Consider the following 15,437-nt stretch of genomic DNA (forward strand, 5'->3'; position numbering starts at 1 on the left):
GGCCGCACGTAGGGTCAGTTAAATGCAATATGGGCCAGAGAACGTGTTGGCCAGCATAAAGCTAAACTATTTTATTTCCCCCCCCCCTACATTTATAGGCCTATGTCTAAATTAATTATTAATGTGCAAAATGAGTTGCCTAAAACTAAGAGAACAGGTTAATAGCTCACTGTGCAAATTTTATTAGTGTTGATTTTGTGGTAATGTTTTCAATAAACTTACAGTATCTGTTCTCTCTATGTTTTTTTTTTTTTTTTTTTTTTTTTTTTTTGAGTTTCTGAACTTTTTAATTGTATCTGTGTTGGAAAAATCCTATAATATGCTGTTAAATGACAGGTTCCTCAGTGACAGCATGCTACGCGGGATGTTCAATGAACTGTAGCCTATAAACAATGATCTTTGTTTACTTTGGTCTTCAGCTGTGAAACAGTCATGCGCGTTTGTTTGTCCCGTTGATCTGTATGTTAAAGTCAGTTTTAATACAGTTTATCTTCGCGCTGGTGTAGCTCAGTGGTTACTTCCGATGAATTGAAAGTCAACTCTCCCGTGGCCGCCGGGCGACCGGTGACCTGGGATCGAACCACGGGCACTGTCCAGCGTTTTACTTTTTTAGGTGCTGTTCAAATCTCTAAAATGTACTGGATTAGCCTAGGCTACCAATTAGGCTCAAGGGTGATATGGGATTTAGAAAGTAGCCTAATTAGTAGCCTAGGCTAATCCAATACTTTGGATTGAATAAACAATTTGCACTTAATAAACCTATTTTTAGTTTTACTAGTCTCGCATAATAATTGTTAATTTAGACAAAACCATGTAGGAACCGCCACCCCCCCACACACAAAAATAAAAGATTTTACTTGCACCAAAAAAAAGTAAAACGCTGGACAGTGCCCGTGGTTCGATCCCAGGTCACCGGTCGCCCGGCGGCCACGGGAGGGTTGACTTTCGGTTCATCGGAAGTAACCACTGAGCTACACCAGCGCGAAGATAGACTGTATTAAAACTGACTTTAACATACAGATCAACGGGACACACACAAACGCGCATGACTGTTTCACAGCTGAAGACGGAAGTAAACAACGATCATTCCAAAACGTTCCAAACAGTGAAACACTTCAAGACAGACAACAATATTAAGACACTAATAGTTAGGCTATTATATAAAATGCTACTTGTCACACTGTTTCACATTTGTAGTGAATGTTCTCTGGGTAAGATTTATTAATTAAAGTCTTTATACAACACCAGGCCTGCATTAAACACTGGGTTTTTCCATGAATGTCAAGTCATGGCAAGCTGAAAATGAGATTAAACAGACTTTTTTTTCTGCAGTCCCTCAGTAAAAGACCCCGGTAATCTCACATCTTTCCTCTAGACTTTCAGAAGAGAAACTCTCAATCTGTGCTCAGATTAAATACTAAATTATGTAATCAAACATCAGGGATCTCAATATGAACTCAAAACTCTTACCTCTTAGTGTTTCTCTTTAAGACCAATTTTTGTCTTTAAGAAAAAGAAAATTATGCTTAACAAATAACATTTTCTTTTTGTTTCTGTAGCTCAAGCTGTATAGAGTATAATGTTTGCGATGCCAAAGTCATGGGGTTTGCATTCATGGAGATTGCATGAATATATCTTAAATCACTTTGTATAAAAGCATTTATTAATGCATAAGACGTGCATGTAGAATGCTTATTCTTTATAGGCTTATATATTGTGAGCCTTTGTCTTAATTGAGTATTTAAGAAAATCTCTCTGTGGTTTAATGGAGTTTGAACAATTTTTCAAAGAACAACATGGTTTTGTTAAGTATTAACCTCCGGTTTCACAGACAAGGCTTAAACCTATCTTAGACTAAAATGCATGTTTGAGCTTTTTAACTGAAAGCAACTTGCACTGCATGGCATAGGTCTATCTTAAAATATATCAGTGCCATTGTTTTGTCTCAAAATGTACATCATAGCATCATTGCCTAAGTCATATTTCAATGTCTTTGGAAAACAAGAAGAAACAAAAAATGACTTAGGCAATTATGCTATGAGGCTAACGATCAGTGATGTGTTGAAGTCACGTTTATAAAAGCTTCTTAAATGCCCTAATTAAACTAAGGATTTAATCTAAACCCTGTCTGTGAAACCAGGCATAAGAGTGTTAAAATTATTAGTAGCCTAGCATTTGTAGTATTAGGTTATTCCAAGATAATGAAGAACCAAAAAGGATTAAGTTTGGTTTGATATTTTACGTTTTCTGACTTTTTCCACTTAAAAAAAAACCGTTAACTGTTTTGACCGATTGTTGAAAACCTGATGTGCTGTGTTTTTGAACACTTTCCTCTTTCTGAAGCTGTAGAATCATCACGTGTCCACTAGATGGCGCACTAAAACCGTGTAAACAATCACCCTGTTCATCGTACTGAAACAGAAGTTTTGTTTAAAAATAGGTTTGATAATATGATCATCTGAGTTATTACCGTGTCTCTTGACGGGTGTTGATGTTTTATTGTAATAGCATCGCTGTCTTCAATGAGCAGTTTCGGTTTTCTGTTGTGAATGTGTTGTAGGCGACTTCCGTGTTTTCAGTGATCAGGTTATAGTCTCTCTTCAGTGCTGTTCTCTTGCGCTGGTTTAGCTCAGTGGTTACTTCTCAAAACTCATAGTTCATGGCTGTCGGGTCACCGGCGGCCGGAGCTCGAACCACGGGCCCTGTCCAGCGTTTTACATATTTGATCCTGTAACAATTTTGGTCTTCTGTTCACTGACTTTAAATGTTTTTGGCCGCACGTAGGGTCAGTTAAATGCAATATAGGCCAGATAACGTGTTGGCCATGGGCTAGTTGTAAAGGGACACATTTAAAACACGACAGCTTGGCATGACATGGCATTCACGAAAAAGCCCTTTTTAAAAGAAAGACTTAAGATTGTTTTTATCTGGGTAAGGTTTGTTTATTAAATTTAATAAACAAACCTTACCCAGATAAAAAAAAAAATCACTAAGTGTGAAGCAGTGTGACAATTAGCATCAGTCTCCATATAGGCCTATGTCCTCTTACTGTAATAGATGTTGTCGTCTGTCTTGAAGTAGCCTAAACTTCATTGTTTGGAGTGCTCGCTGTGTGTGTGTGTGTGTGTGTGTGTGTGTCGTGTTGATCATGTGTGTTAAAGTAAGTTCTGAAACATGTCATCTTCGCGCTGGTGTAGCTCAGTGGTTACTTCTGATGAAGATGAACTCAACTTTCTCGTGGCCGCCGGGCGACCGGGCCTCGAACCACGGGCACTGTCCAGCGTTTTCCTTTTTTTGGTGCTGTTTATATGCAAGTAAAATCTTTTATTTTTGTGTTGTTTTTTTTTCTACATTGGAAAAGCATTAGCCTAAAACTAACAATTATAGGCCTACAATTTGCACAGTGAGCTCTAACTATTTTCTTATTTTTACTTATCTCGCGCATGAATAATAATGAATTTAGACATAGGCCTATAAATGTAGAAAAATAGGCTAGTTTAGCTTCATGCTGCTTATATCATAATTATTGTGATTCTTGCCCTAATGGGTGCTTATATACTGTTTATGTGTTTTATATTGTACAATCATTACGTTGGTTTAGCTCAGTGGTTACGTCCACTGTGTCACACGATGGAGGATCGCATCCTCCCACACCTGAGATCGAACTTCGGTCACTTTCCAAAGCTTTTATGTTTGGTGCCGTGATATCTCTCTATTTTGTCATTCGATTTTTGTTGTTTAATCATTTTCGTAGGGTTAAACTTGGTTCTGTATAAAACTGCTCAGTATGTCCTCACGTAATGCATATTTGAAAGACATAGCCAAAGTCTACAGTTTTACGTTTTAATTATAAATTCGACGTGTTAGAAATAAGATGCAAGACACGACATATGTTTTAATTGCCATAAAGGCATACGATTCTAAGGATATATATTTTACCTATATTTGGGGGGAAAGAAGCACCTGGATGTTGTAACACACCTAGATGAACAGCAGATGGAGCTCAAAGATCATTTTTGAACGAGGCTCCAAAGATCCAAATAGCACAAAGAATCATATAATCTTAGATTTAATCGTAGGTTTTCTTTCATTTTCCTAATTTTCACAATTTATTGGTATTTTACTTCTTCGTTTATAAGTTGTTTCTTTATTATTTATTTTAAATACTATTTAAAGTGAATTGAGGTGAAATCTCGTGTTGAGTCTCCATATCTTTGCCATCACTCTTTAAAAAATAAAGGTTCCAAAAGGAAGAAAGAACCTTCCAGCGAAGAGTTCCTAAGGACTAATCCTGGCTTAATCTAAGCCCTGTCTGTGAAACTGGGCCTTGAATGTTCTTCACACCAAGAATAAATGTTTTTTTTTTTAGGAACTCTGCACTGGAAGGTTCTTTGGGACCCTATACAAAGGTTCTTCTATGGCATCACTGCAAAAGCCTCCTTTTGAAACCTTTATTTTGAAGAGTGCGTGCGCATGTGAGTCTATACTTTACATTCGGTGTCTTTTGTTAATGTGATATCATCCTTTTCAGTCCTGTTTTTTTTTTTTTCTCCAGAAATATATATGAAAGGCCAATGTCACTTTCTCTCTCATTCTTTCATGTCGTCCCTCTATTTTCTTACTATAGTATTCAACAGAGACGGACAGGGGTTTTTGCAAGGTTACCGTGAGTGAGTTTAAATGGAGCTTGTGGTGAAAGTAATGGCACTCTCGCGCCCCGTGGACAATAAGCCGGCGGATGAAACGGGGCTTAAGGGCTCGTGTAATGCATGTTAATGTGACGGGCACCGTGAAATGCGCCGGGGATTATTTATCCAAAAACATTTGTATTCTTCTGTTGAAGAACGGCTGATCCCGGATAGCCGAGCACTAATCCGTCCCTCCGTTAATTAAAAAGAAGTCGAGAGCTGAGGAACTCCTGTTTTTTCAAATGTAATCATTTCTGCTGGAGCTTTACCATCTGCTGGAGGTTAAGTCTGACAGTAGATTGCATTCTGCGGTTATTTAAACCTGGATGGAGGATTTCACCTCCCTGCAGAGACAAGGGGGGGTCAGAGGAGGCCGAAATGTCGGGAAACTTAAGAATAGGCTTGATACTTAAAAAAAAACAGGTTTACGTGGTTTGCATGGTCTAAACTAGTTAAATATGGTAATTTGGCATTTACCTGACCCAATCTAGTTGGTGGTTGACCCTGGTCAGCCATTCTGAATATCTGACAAGGGTCCCAAACCCACTAAAACTTCAAATCAGGCTTGACCAGCTTGGTAAGAACAACAAACCACCTTAAAACTTGTTTATTTATTATTATTTTTTCTGTTTCCTCCAGCAGGGTACTTCCCTCACCCCTCAAAATGTGCCTACAATGAACTATATACTCAAATAATGTGTGTGTGTGTGTGTGTGTGTGTGTGTGTGTGTGTGTGTGTGCTATGCGGTAGAGATAGACTGTGTGTCTGACAGAGAGCCGTGCACGTTCTTAATTAGAACATTCCTCTGAGGATGCTCGTGGGGAGCGCGCATAATCGACTGGTGCATAAAATGGGCTCAGAGTCATGAGGATTATCCATGAAAATTAAAGATTAGATTTGGGTGAACATGTGTCACTCTTTCAGAAGACACGATTCAGATTTGCCCCATCAAAACAATAACTTCCACAATCCATAATCTTATAAGTCACCCAGTCTGTTTTGTTGCGCAGGATCATATGCGAAAATATGTCAGTGATAATATATCTTGTGCTTACAAGAATTTACAAGACTAGCGGGTCATGTATAGCCTTCTTCCTAACCGCGTTCTTAAAGGAATGGAAAGGGGAGGGGGAGGGGGAGGGGGGAGGGGGAGGGGGGAGGGGGAGGGGGGTGGTCACTTTTTCAAGGGACCTAGGCGGCAGTTGAGACTTTTTTTTTATTTATTTTTTTACAATAATCTAGTAATTTAATAACAATGGATTTTTTAATGTTGCGTTCGAAATCCACATGGCTCAAAATAAATGAATGAATGAATGAATCTATCTATCAATCATCTTATCACCCCACTGAACAAGGTCACTACTTGCGTACTAGAATTACAAACTACGGCTGATGATTTTCAGAAATGGAAAGTTTCACTGCCCTATAAAAAGTAAAGTATTAATTCGTAGATTACTGTCTCACTTATTTCATGGTGATTACGCGCACTCGGTAACTCTCGAGTTAAATGTGTCGGTACTGTGATTATGCTCCGTGCTCTCATGTCGCCGTCCGCCAATACGATTCCTCCCCAGCACCACACACACACACATACCACCTCCCTCTCTCGTCTCACACACTCCTCAAAGCGTCTAACACGCTGGAAAATCAAAGCGCTCGCCTCTCCTGCTCACACACTGCCTGCGCTGCGCGCAAAGCGCACAAGCCAAGAGAGACTCCAAGTTTGCTGCGAATTTCCTTTCTCTTTTACATCGACTTATGCTCTTTTTAAAAATGATTTTTATTCCACTTTAGAAAATAATGTAAGTGCATATTGTGTACAGAAAATGTTTTTAAAAACTGTTTGAGTCTCTCACAGCTGAACATGAACGCAGCTGAGAATATCTGATTTTTAGGAAGATGGACCGGAGGCTTCCGAGGAGGCGATGGACGTTGGCAGGGCAGGTTGTTTGTCTGCTCTTGTGTGCGTGCGCACTGGACCGGGTTTTGGCGCAGATTCGCTATTCAATTCCCGAGGAGTTGGAGCACGGGGCTTTCGTTGGAAATATAGCAGAGGACTTGGGTTTGGACGTGGCCAAATTGTCTTCCCGGAGATTCCGGATTGTATCTGGGGCAAGAAAACAATATTTAGAGGTGAATTTGGAGAACGGGATTTTGTTTGTGAATGAGAAGATTGACCGAGAGGAGCTCTGTGAACAAAGTCCCGTTTGTTTCTTGCACTTGCAGGTGGTTATTGAGAACCCTTTGGAACTGTACAGGGTAGAGGTGGAGATTTTGGATGTGAATGATAACGCTCCCAGTTTCCCGTGGAGCGAGTTTAATCTGGAGATCACGGAGTCTGCTGCGCCTGGCTCCCGGTTCCCGCTCGAGAGCGCGCAGGATCTTGACGTGGGCTCAAACTCTCTCCGCTCGTACTTACTGAGCGCCAATCAACACTTCCTGCTGGACATTCAGACCCGTAACGATGGCAGCAAGTTCGCCGAACTCGTTCTGCAGTCGCCGTTGGACCGAGAGCAGCAGAAGACGCACGAGATGGTGCTCACGGCCGTGGACGGTGGCTCCCCGTTGCGCTCTGGCACGGCTCAGATCACGGTAACTGTGCTGGACGCGAATGACAACGTACCCGTGTTCGACCGCTCCGTATACCGGGTCAGCTTGGTGGAGAACGCACCGAGAGGGACGCTCGTGCTCAAACTGAACGCCACGGACCTGGACGAAGGCGCAAACGGCGAGATCACCTATTCGTTCAGCGGGCACGCGCCTCTGAAGGTGCGGGAGTTGTTTAGCGTGGACTCTCACTCGGGTGAGATTCGGGTGAAGGGAATCGTGGACTATGAGAGGGCCAGCGTGTACGAGCTCTACGTGCAGGCGAAAGACAAGGGTCCCTCCGCCGTGGCCGTGCACTGTAAAGTGCTGGTTGATATTCTGGACGTGAACGACAATGCGCCTGAGGTCATATTAACCTCTGTGTCAACACCTGTTCAGGAGGACGCGCCGCCGGGCACAGTGATAGCTGTGATCAGCGTAATGGACCGCGACTCCGGAGAGAACGGGGCTGTGGATTGCCAGATCCCCGGAAATGTGCCGTTCCAGCTGCACTCCTCTTTTAAAAACTATTACACACTCGTGACCAGCGAGTTTCTCGACAGAGAGTCTGTCTCGGAGTATAACATCACCCTCACGGCTCGCGATCTGGGCTCGCCGCCGCTGTCCACCAGAAAGACGATTCTGGTTCAAGTGTCTGACATTAATGACAACCCGCCGCGCTTCATTCAGCCCTCATACACTGTGTATGTGACCGAAAATAACGCCCCGGGCGCTTCCATTTGCTCGGTGACCGCATTCGATCCGGACTCTAATCAGAACGCGTATTTGTCCTACTCCATCCTGGAGGGTCAGATTCAGGGCATGCCCGTGTCCACTTATGTCTCCATCAATTCCGATAACGGCAACATCTACGCGCTGCGCTCTTTCGATTACGAGCAGCTCCGGAACTTTCAGATCCGCGTGCAGGCGCAGGACGCCGGTTTCCCGCCGCTCAGCAGCAACGTGACCGTCAATGTTTTTGTTTTGGATCAGAACGACAACGCACCGGTCATCCTGTCACCGCTGCCGAGAAACGGCACCGTGGCCACTGAGATGGTGCCCAGATCGGTGGACGCTGGATACCTTGTGGCTAAAATCACAGCACTCGACGCGGACGCGGGGCAAAACTCTCGCCTGTCATTTCAGGTGCTGCAGGCGACAGATCCCGGGCTGTTCAGCGTGGCTCTGTACACCGGGGAGATCAGGACGATCCGCCGCTTCGTGGACAAAGATGCCATTAGGCAAAGACTCGTCATACTCGTCAAGGACAACGGGCAGCCGCCGCTCTCGGCCACGGTGACCATCATTCTCTCGGTGGTGGACAGCGTGCCGGAGTCGCTGTCAGATTTCGGTGACCTCTCGCTCAGCCCCCAGCCCCCGTCTAACCTCGCGCTCTATTTAATCGTGTCACTGAGCACCGTCTCGCTCATCTTCCTCGTGGCCATCATCGTTTTGGCGGCCGTGAAATGCTACAAGGACCACGACTCCCTCGGCGGCTACGCGCTGTCCTCGCTCGGTGCCGCGTGCTGCAGCTTCGAACCGGAGCCGCCCACCGAGGTGTTCAAAAAGTCCAATCTCAACCTGCAGATCTCCACCGGCGCCAAAGTGCCCACGAACTGCGTGGAGGTAAACAGCAATCCTGGAAATCTCTCTCAAGCGTACTGTTACAAAGTGTGTTTAACGCCCGAATCTGCAAAGAGCGACTTTATGTTTCTGAAGCCTTGCAGTCCCGGCACACCGAGAAATAACGCGGCGAGAGGAGCGGATAACCTGGCGCTGAGCTCACAGAGCCGCTGCTCATCCGTGAACAACGGAGCGACTACACCGAACGAGGTAAAACTACCTCTGTCTCTCTTTATTTAACGTCCACATGTGCATTGAGTTCGTCAGTTGTTGAGTCACTTTCGTGAAGGGCATCATTTGTGCACAGAAGTGTGAATTATGTATTTGCGAACGAAATTAATGATCGATTATTGAACTATTAACGATTTCATTTGACAATACATTTTTAATAGCACTAAAGTCAATCAATGACCTTGATTGACAGTGAACGTGCGTTTCTAGACAGCAGCATCTTCTAGTGACATCGAGGACAATGCACGTCTTTTAGCGCTGTCTCCAGTTCTTCCTTTGTTTGTGTTCTCTCTCTCTCTCTCTCTCTCTCTCTCTCTCTCTCTCTCTCTCTCTCTCTCTCTCTCTCTCTCTCTCTATATATATATATATATATATATATATATGGGCCTATGTAAAAATCTGTTTAAAATGTTGTGTAACGACTTTTAGAAATGTACACAAAAAGAGTATTATTCTTTTTACTCTTTATTTGAATGCGGTTAGCTATACTTGGTCTAAATCTTCGTCTACTATCTGTCAAGGGCGCGCGCGCGCGCGCGCACACACACACACACACACACACACACACACACACACACACACACACACACTACAAGCTAATTATCCAGTACACAATGGCACACGGACGCGGACTGGTTTCTTCTATAATGGGGCTGGGAAATGAAAGCATTAGGGAGCGCGCAGGAGCCGATGGAGACGTGTCGCGCCTGTAGATTCTGCCACTTTGCCCTCATAGAATGAGTATCAAAAAGTGTGTTCTGTTAATATCCACTAGGTGGAAACGTCAGGCTGTAAAACGTAAACGTGCTCACTTCAGATAGTATTCAATTGTCAGGGTGACCTGTTGGAGAGACAGGTGCCACCTTGCCTTGGGTCAGTGAAGTTCATATAGCTCGTGAAGAACAAAACTCGGTCATTGAGAGAATTACAATCTATGGTGTCCATGGAATCTGTGGACTTAAGGTCTCAAATAGAATATTCATAAAAGCATCTTTTATACCCTAATTGCTGGGCAGGTCACTGGCCAAAACATTCAGGACAAATTCTGCCCTTGAGGGTATAAAAAGAAAAGCTCAAACAGATTGTGTTTACTCAGAGCTATTGAGCAGATCTTAAACAGGATTTCATCTGGGAATATATTAAGCTGAAAAATCCTTATAAATTCACCAGAGCTGCAGTGGAAAATGCAAACGCACGGGAGTTTCTAAAATAAAACAAGAAATTAAATTAAATTGAATTCGTCGGACAGTTAAATGCGTTTTCGAAATCAATTTCCTGCCCTCTGCGGTTTCCTTTGAAGATTAAAATCGTATGTCGGTGCTCTAATTATCTACGGAAGGTATTTTGAAGAACCGTTCTAATAATAAGCTTACATGGCGCTCTCCTTATGAAAGTCTCTAAGCGAATTAATAGAGCGTGGAATCCATACTTTCTCTCTCTCTCTCTCTCTCTCTTTGACTTGGAATAAATAACACCCCCATTCTCCTCCTCCTCCTCCTCCTCCTCCTCCTCCTCCTCCTCCTCCTCCTCCTCCTCCTCCTCCTCCTCCTCCTCCACCACCCCCGCTGCGTCTCTGAGGATGAGAGAGAAGACCGTGACACTACAGTCACTGCTCAAGGCACCACAGTTCTGAAAGAAATGACGTGCAATTCACAGCTTTGGCCACAAGGAGGCATTAAAAAATCCCTTTAAAGGGATTTTATTTTCTAGTAAAACATCAATAATCTTGTTATTTACAAATTAGTTTTTTAAAGGGTTACGAAACTATGGTGGTTTATCATATTTGTTATATGTAATCATTTATTATTCTCAGATATGATTGTTCTGTGTGTTGCAGCTGAAACAAGCAAACACTGACTGGGCCCTCACCAAAAATCAAACCTCCTCTCTGAAAAGGTAAAACACACTTTTACTTGTTTCTAAATGGGGATACACCATAGACTTCTATTGATTTTTATCTAAAGTTAATAAAAGCAAATATAATACAAACTTTCAGACTAACCCCAAGTGTTTCTATAGCTCAAGCAATTTAGCAAACCCTCAAAAAATTACTTTTTGCATTTTAGAAAATAAAACATGTATAAAAACTTTTTTTTTTTTCTTGTTGAAGACATACTTTTTTTTCATTCAGAGAGTGCAAGCAGACAATAATATTTTAATGCGTGAATTTGTTTACTATGTTTAGGAGTATCAAAATATCTCATTACATCTCAGGTTGGTATGATTTCTCTTCATCTGTTTGCAGCTGTAACTCTGTGAACATGGATGGCACTCTGATGCGTAAAGCCATGCAGGCCGAACCAGAGAATTATGTGGGTCAAATGGCTGCCGGACAGTACTGGACCTGGGGAACCCGCTCGAAAGGTACAGCTATACTTTTCTACGTCGCATTATTTGATCCTAGTCATTTATGCATTTAGTAGTCAATATGAAACAGGGTAACACTTTATTTTACATATGTTACATGTACTTACCATAGTAATAGTATGCATAATAATAATAATAATATGCATAATTACATGCAACTAACCCTCAACCAAATCCTAATCCTACCCTAACCCTATAGCAAATACATGTAGTTAATTAATATTACTCAGTATTAAATATATACCAATGACACCTTAAAATAAAGGGTTACACTTTTTTTTCAACAGGAATGAAATGATCTGACATTAAAAATAGGATATTCAATGTGTAAATAGGGCAGGAACTACTTAAGGTATTGCTTTCATGAAAGTTAGTGAATTAGGTAAAACATCACTTTGCATCATGTCATTGGGCTTTGGTGTACAGTAGATGTTTAGGAATCTCTAGTTTCTGAAAAAGTCAGTAAAAACAGTAATTTTGTAAAATATTATTACAATTTAAAATAGCTAGTTTTTTTATTATTTAAATCCATTTTAAATATAATTTATTCTTCAGTGTCACATGATTAGAAATCATTATAATATACTGATTTGCTGCTTAATTATTATCAGTTACTATCGGTGCTCAATTATTAATAATAGTTCTTATTATTATCAATGTTTTTTTCTGCTTAATATTTTTGAACAGAAAGTTCAAAAGAACAGCATTTATTTGAAATATAAATCTTTTGTAACATTTACCGATCAATTTAATGCATAGTTGCTGAATAAAAGTGTTAATTTCTTACCCCAAACTTTTGAATGGTAGTGTATCGCATTTTTCACAAAAAATATTAAGCAAAGTTTACAATAGTAAGAAATGTTTCTTGAGCATCAAATCATCATATTAGAATGATTTCTGAAGGATCATGTGACACTGAAGACTGGAGTAATGATGCTGAAAATTCAGCTTTGATCACAGAAATAAATTACATTTGACAATATACTACAATAGAAAACAGTTATTTTAAATTGTAATAATATTTCACAATATTCCTGTTGTTACTGCATTTTTTTAATTAAATATATGCAGCCTTAGTGAGCAGAAGAAACTTCTTTCAAAAACAGAAGTAATTACTCCAAACGTTTGACCGGCAATGTAAGTAGTTCTCTTGTTTTATTTCTTTTTCAACCATCCAGAGTACCGGATGCATTCTCCAGCAGGAGGGGTTTCTCAGAGGGCATGGACGCCTCACTACACCCCCCCACACAACCCCCCCCATCACCAGCAGCACCAGCAGCAGCACCAGCAGCAGCAGCCGGCGGCGCAGACCCACACGCACCCGCACCCTCCACCGGACTACCAGCACAACGTCTACATCCCCGGGACACCCTCCGGCTTCTGCACCCTGAGGCCCGTCTACCGCAGCGAGCTCGACCTCCACAACTCATTCTCCACCTTCGGCAAGAAACGCAGGTTCATCTCTCCCAGCAGCTATGACCCCTGTGACGACACGGGGGCGGATGTCATCAACAATGACTTGTACAACGAATAAAACAAGACAAAAGGACAACAAGAGTGACTTATTACCAAAGCATAGCACTCCTCATGTATTCTCAGCCTCAGATGGCTCGCCACAGTCCTCTCAATGACCATCTGATGCATATTGCACATGCAATGCAACTTCCATCCATCGGGGTGTACAGGTTTGTATTAGCCGACCTGGGAACAAAATTGTTTTTAAACGATACCAGGTGGATATTACGATCACTGGATTTGCCATTTCACATCTTTGAAAGCTGTTTAGAGTTATTCAGAAGTGGAACTGTATGGTTCACTTTGTTTTCTGTCTGTGAAAGTATTATTTTTTAGCAGAAAAGAAATTCTTATCACAAAGTTTTAAAAAAAAAACTCTCTCCTAGTTTCTTCTGGTTTCCATTTGCAGAGATGTATAGTGCAACAGTGCTGCCCACTTTTTCAGTGGCGTTGGTTCCAGAAGTATTTTTCCCATATAAGATCTTAAAGAAAAATCTTTGTTAAAGAGTTAGAAGCCATGAACCAAGCAAGCTACAAGGTGAATCACAACATTACAAACTTTGATTTGAAGGGAAAGAACTACAATCCCTTGAAGCATTACGAATGCCATCATTTAATTAAATGATTTGTCAGCCTCAGCCCATTCAGAAATGCCGGTATACTTGGGTAGAAACCTATACATAGGAGCCTGATAAAATGGCTTAAAAACAAAAGACAGACTTGGAGGCTTTTGCATCTGAAGTCTTCATATATATATATATATATTTAGTTCAGATGCAAAAGCCTCTAAGTGCCACCTGAAATTTTCTTCTAGAATGATCATTTTTATCAAGCTCGTATATTTAATTTCAGTAATTTCACTTAAATGGCAATGAAAATTACCTGTGAAGTGTCATTTAAGTGAAATTACTGATGAATTACTGATAAAAATGATCATATATATATATATATATATATATATATATATATATATATATATATATATATATATATATATATATATATATATATATATATATTGTGCCAAATGTGCATAAACATTTATAGTAGTTTGAGAGCATAGGGAGATTGACTTTGTTATGCAATTTGCAGTTCTTTTTCTGTGATTTGCTTGTTGTGATTTTCTGATTGGTGGAGATTCATGGGTAATGTAGTTTTTCACCAGGACTTCCGCTGTTGAACACAATTATTTCAAAAATAAGTCAAAATAATGTTATGATGGCTTTAACAAAAAACATACCATTGATTTACAACCTAGTAGCTCACAGTAGGTCTGTCTTTAAAGGTTTATAAGTTATCATTAAAAATCAGTTCTCCTATAGGGAAAATGAATGGGATTTTTACTTCCAGAACCTGACTGTTACACTGTATTTCAGATGAACCCACCCCTAAATGGAACGTAAAAACAAAACAGTGGTCAGTTGCTTTAGATGTTGTATTCCTGTCTAAGCCAGACTACTTGTCATGTGACAGGCAGGGAACCAAATCTCTATGATGTCACAGTGACGCTATGATGGTTCTGTGTGCTCACACTCACTTTAAGGTGCACTTTTCACTCAAATTGTGTGTGTTAGTGGTACATCATATTACTGGAAGAACGTTTGTTCATAACTTGCCAGAACGTTAGCCAAAGTTCTGAGAACGTTCTCTGTTAGCTGGGTAGGGCATATGTCCTGTCATATTTGCCCATTTTACTTGACTACAGAGGCTCTGTTCCTCAGGATAGGATAGCGACAATAAACAGATATTTAAAGGAACTTGAATATGACTGTACATCTCATGAGCAACAGGCTCTTATGATCCCACTAAGAAACTTGCTTGTCCTGTTATATGAGGGACAGAATAAAACTTAATCTGCTGTTATTATTATTATTATTATTATTATTATTACTTGTAATTGCATCTGCTTGGTTAGCTCAGTCACACCAGGCCTGGAGGTCAAAGGTCATTACCATTGAGAGGCCTGGCCTGAGATTTAATACAAGACTGAATATCATTATTATTTTTATATTTTCCTATTATTGACAATCATTTCAGCCAAAATGTGATTATTACACACCTTTTGCACACGGCGTGAGCGTGTAAATCAACACAGTGGTCATGATGTGGCTGAATTGTGGGCCAGGAGAAAGTGGATGCTCACCAAATGAAATTGATCAATTCAATGTGATTACTCGCGTAAGAATGACTGGATCTGCATTTAGACACACATTACTGCCTCATACAAGAGTACAGTGTGTGAAAGTCCATTCATTCCAAATATGTACATACAAATATGAGAATTAAATATTTTTTTCTGAAATACATCTGCTGTGTTGTGATTCATATTTTATAAGAAATATATATGACCACAGTCATGAACTAATGTTCACAAAATACTGCGCAATATACACTGTATACTGCTTACTACTCATACAATAGTGAGA

The 15,437-nt window shown here is 40.8% G+C and overlaps 1 protein-coding gene across 2 annotated transcripts; it reads left to right on the plus strand.

The window, feature by feature from the left end:
- The first annotated feature begins 6,422 nt into the window (after window positions 1-6,422).
- Window positions 6,423-13,725, plus strand: LOC307170771 (protocadherin gamma-A6). 2 transcript variants are annotated; one of them, XM_079892052.1, is made up of 5 exons: window positions 6,423-8,901; window positions 8,995-9,108; window positions 10,967-11,025; window positions 11,375-11,493; window positions 12,675-13,725. In XM_079892052.1, exons 1-5 carry the CDS (start codon window positions 6,589-6,591, stop codon window positions 13,028-13,030), a joined length of 2,961 nt encoding a protein of 986 aa, XP_079748178.1. In that variant the 5' UTR covers window positions 6,423-6,588; the 3' UTR covers window positions 13,031-13,725. The 2 variants fall into 2 exon arrangements, with proteins under 2 accessions (XP_079748178.1, XP_079748177.1); XM_079892051.1 differs by having other exon boundaries at window positions 6,423-9,108.
- The last annotated feature ends 1,712 nt before the right edge of the window (window positions 13,726-15,437 follow it).

Source organism: Squalius cephalus (assembly GCF_949319135.1).
Source record: "Squalius cephalus genome assembly, chromosome: 14".
Lineage (NCBI taxonomy): Eukaryota > Metazoa > Chordata > Actinopteri > Cypriniformes > Leuciscidae > Squalius > Squalius cephalus.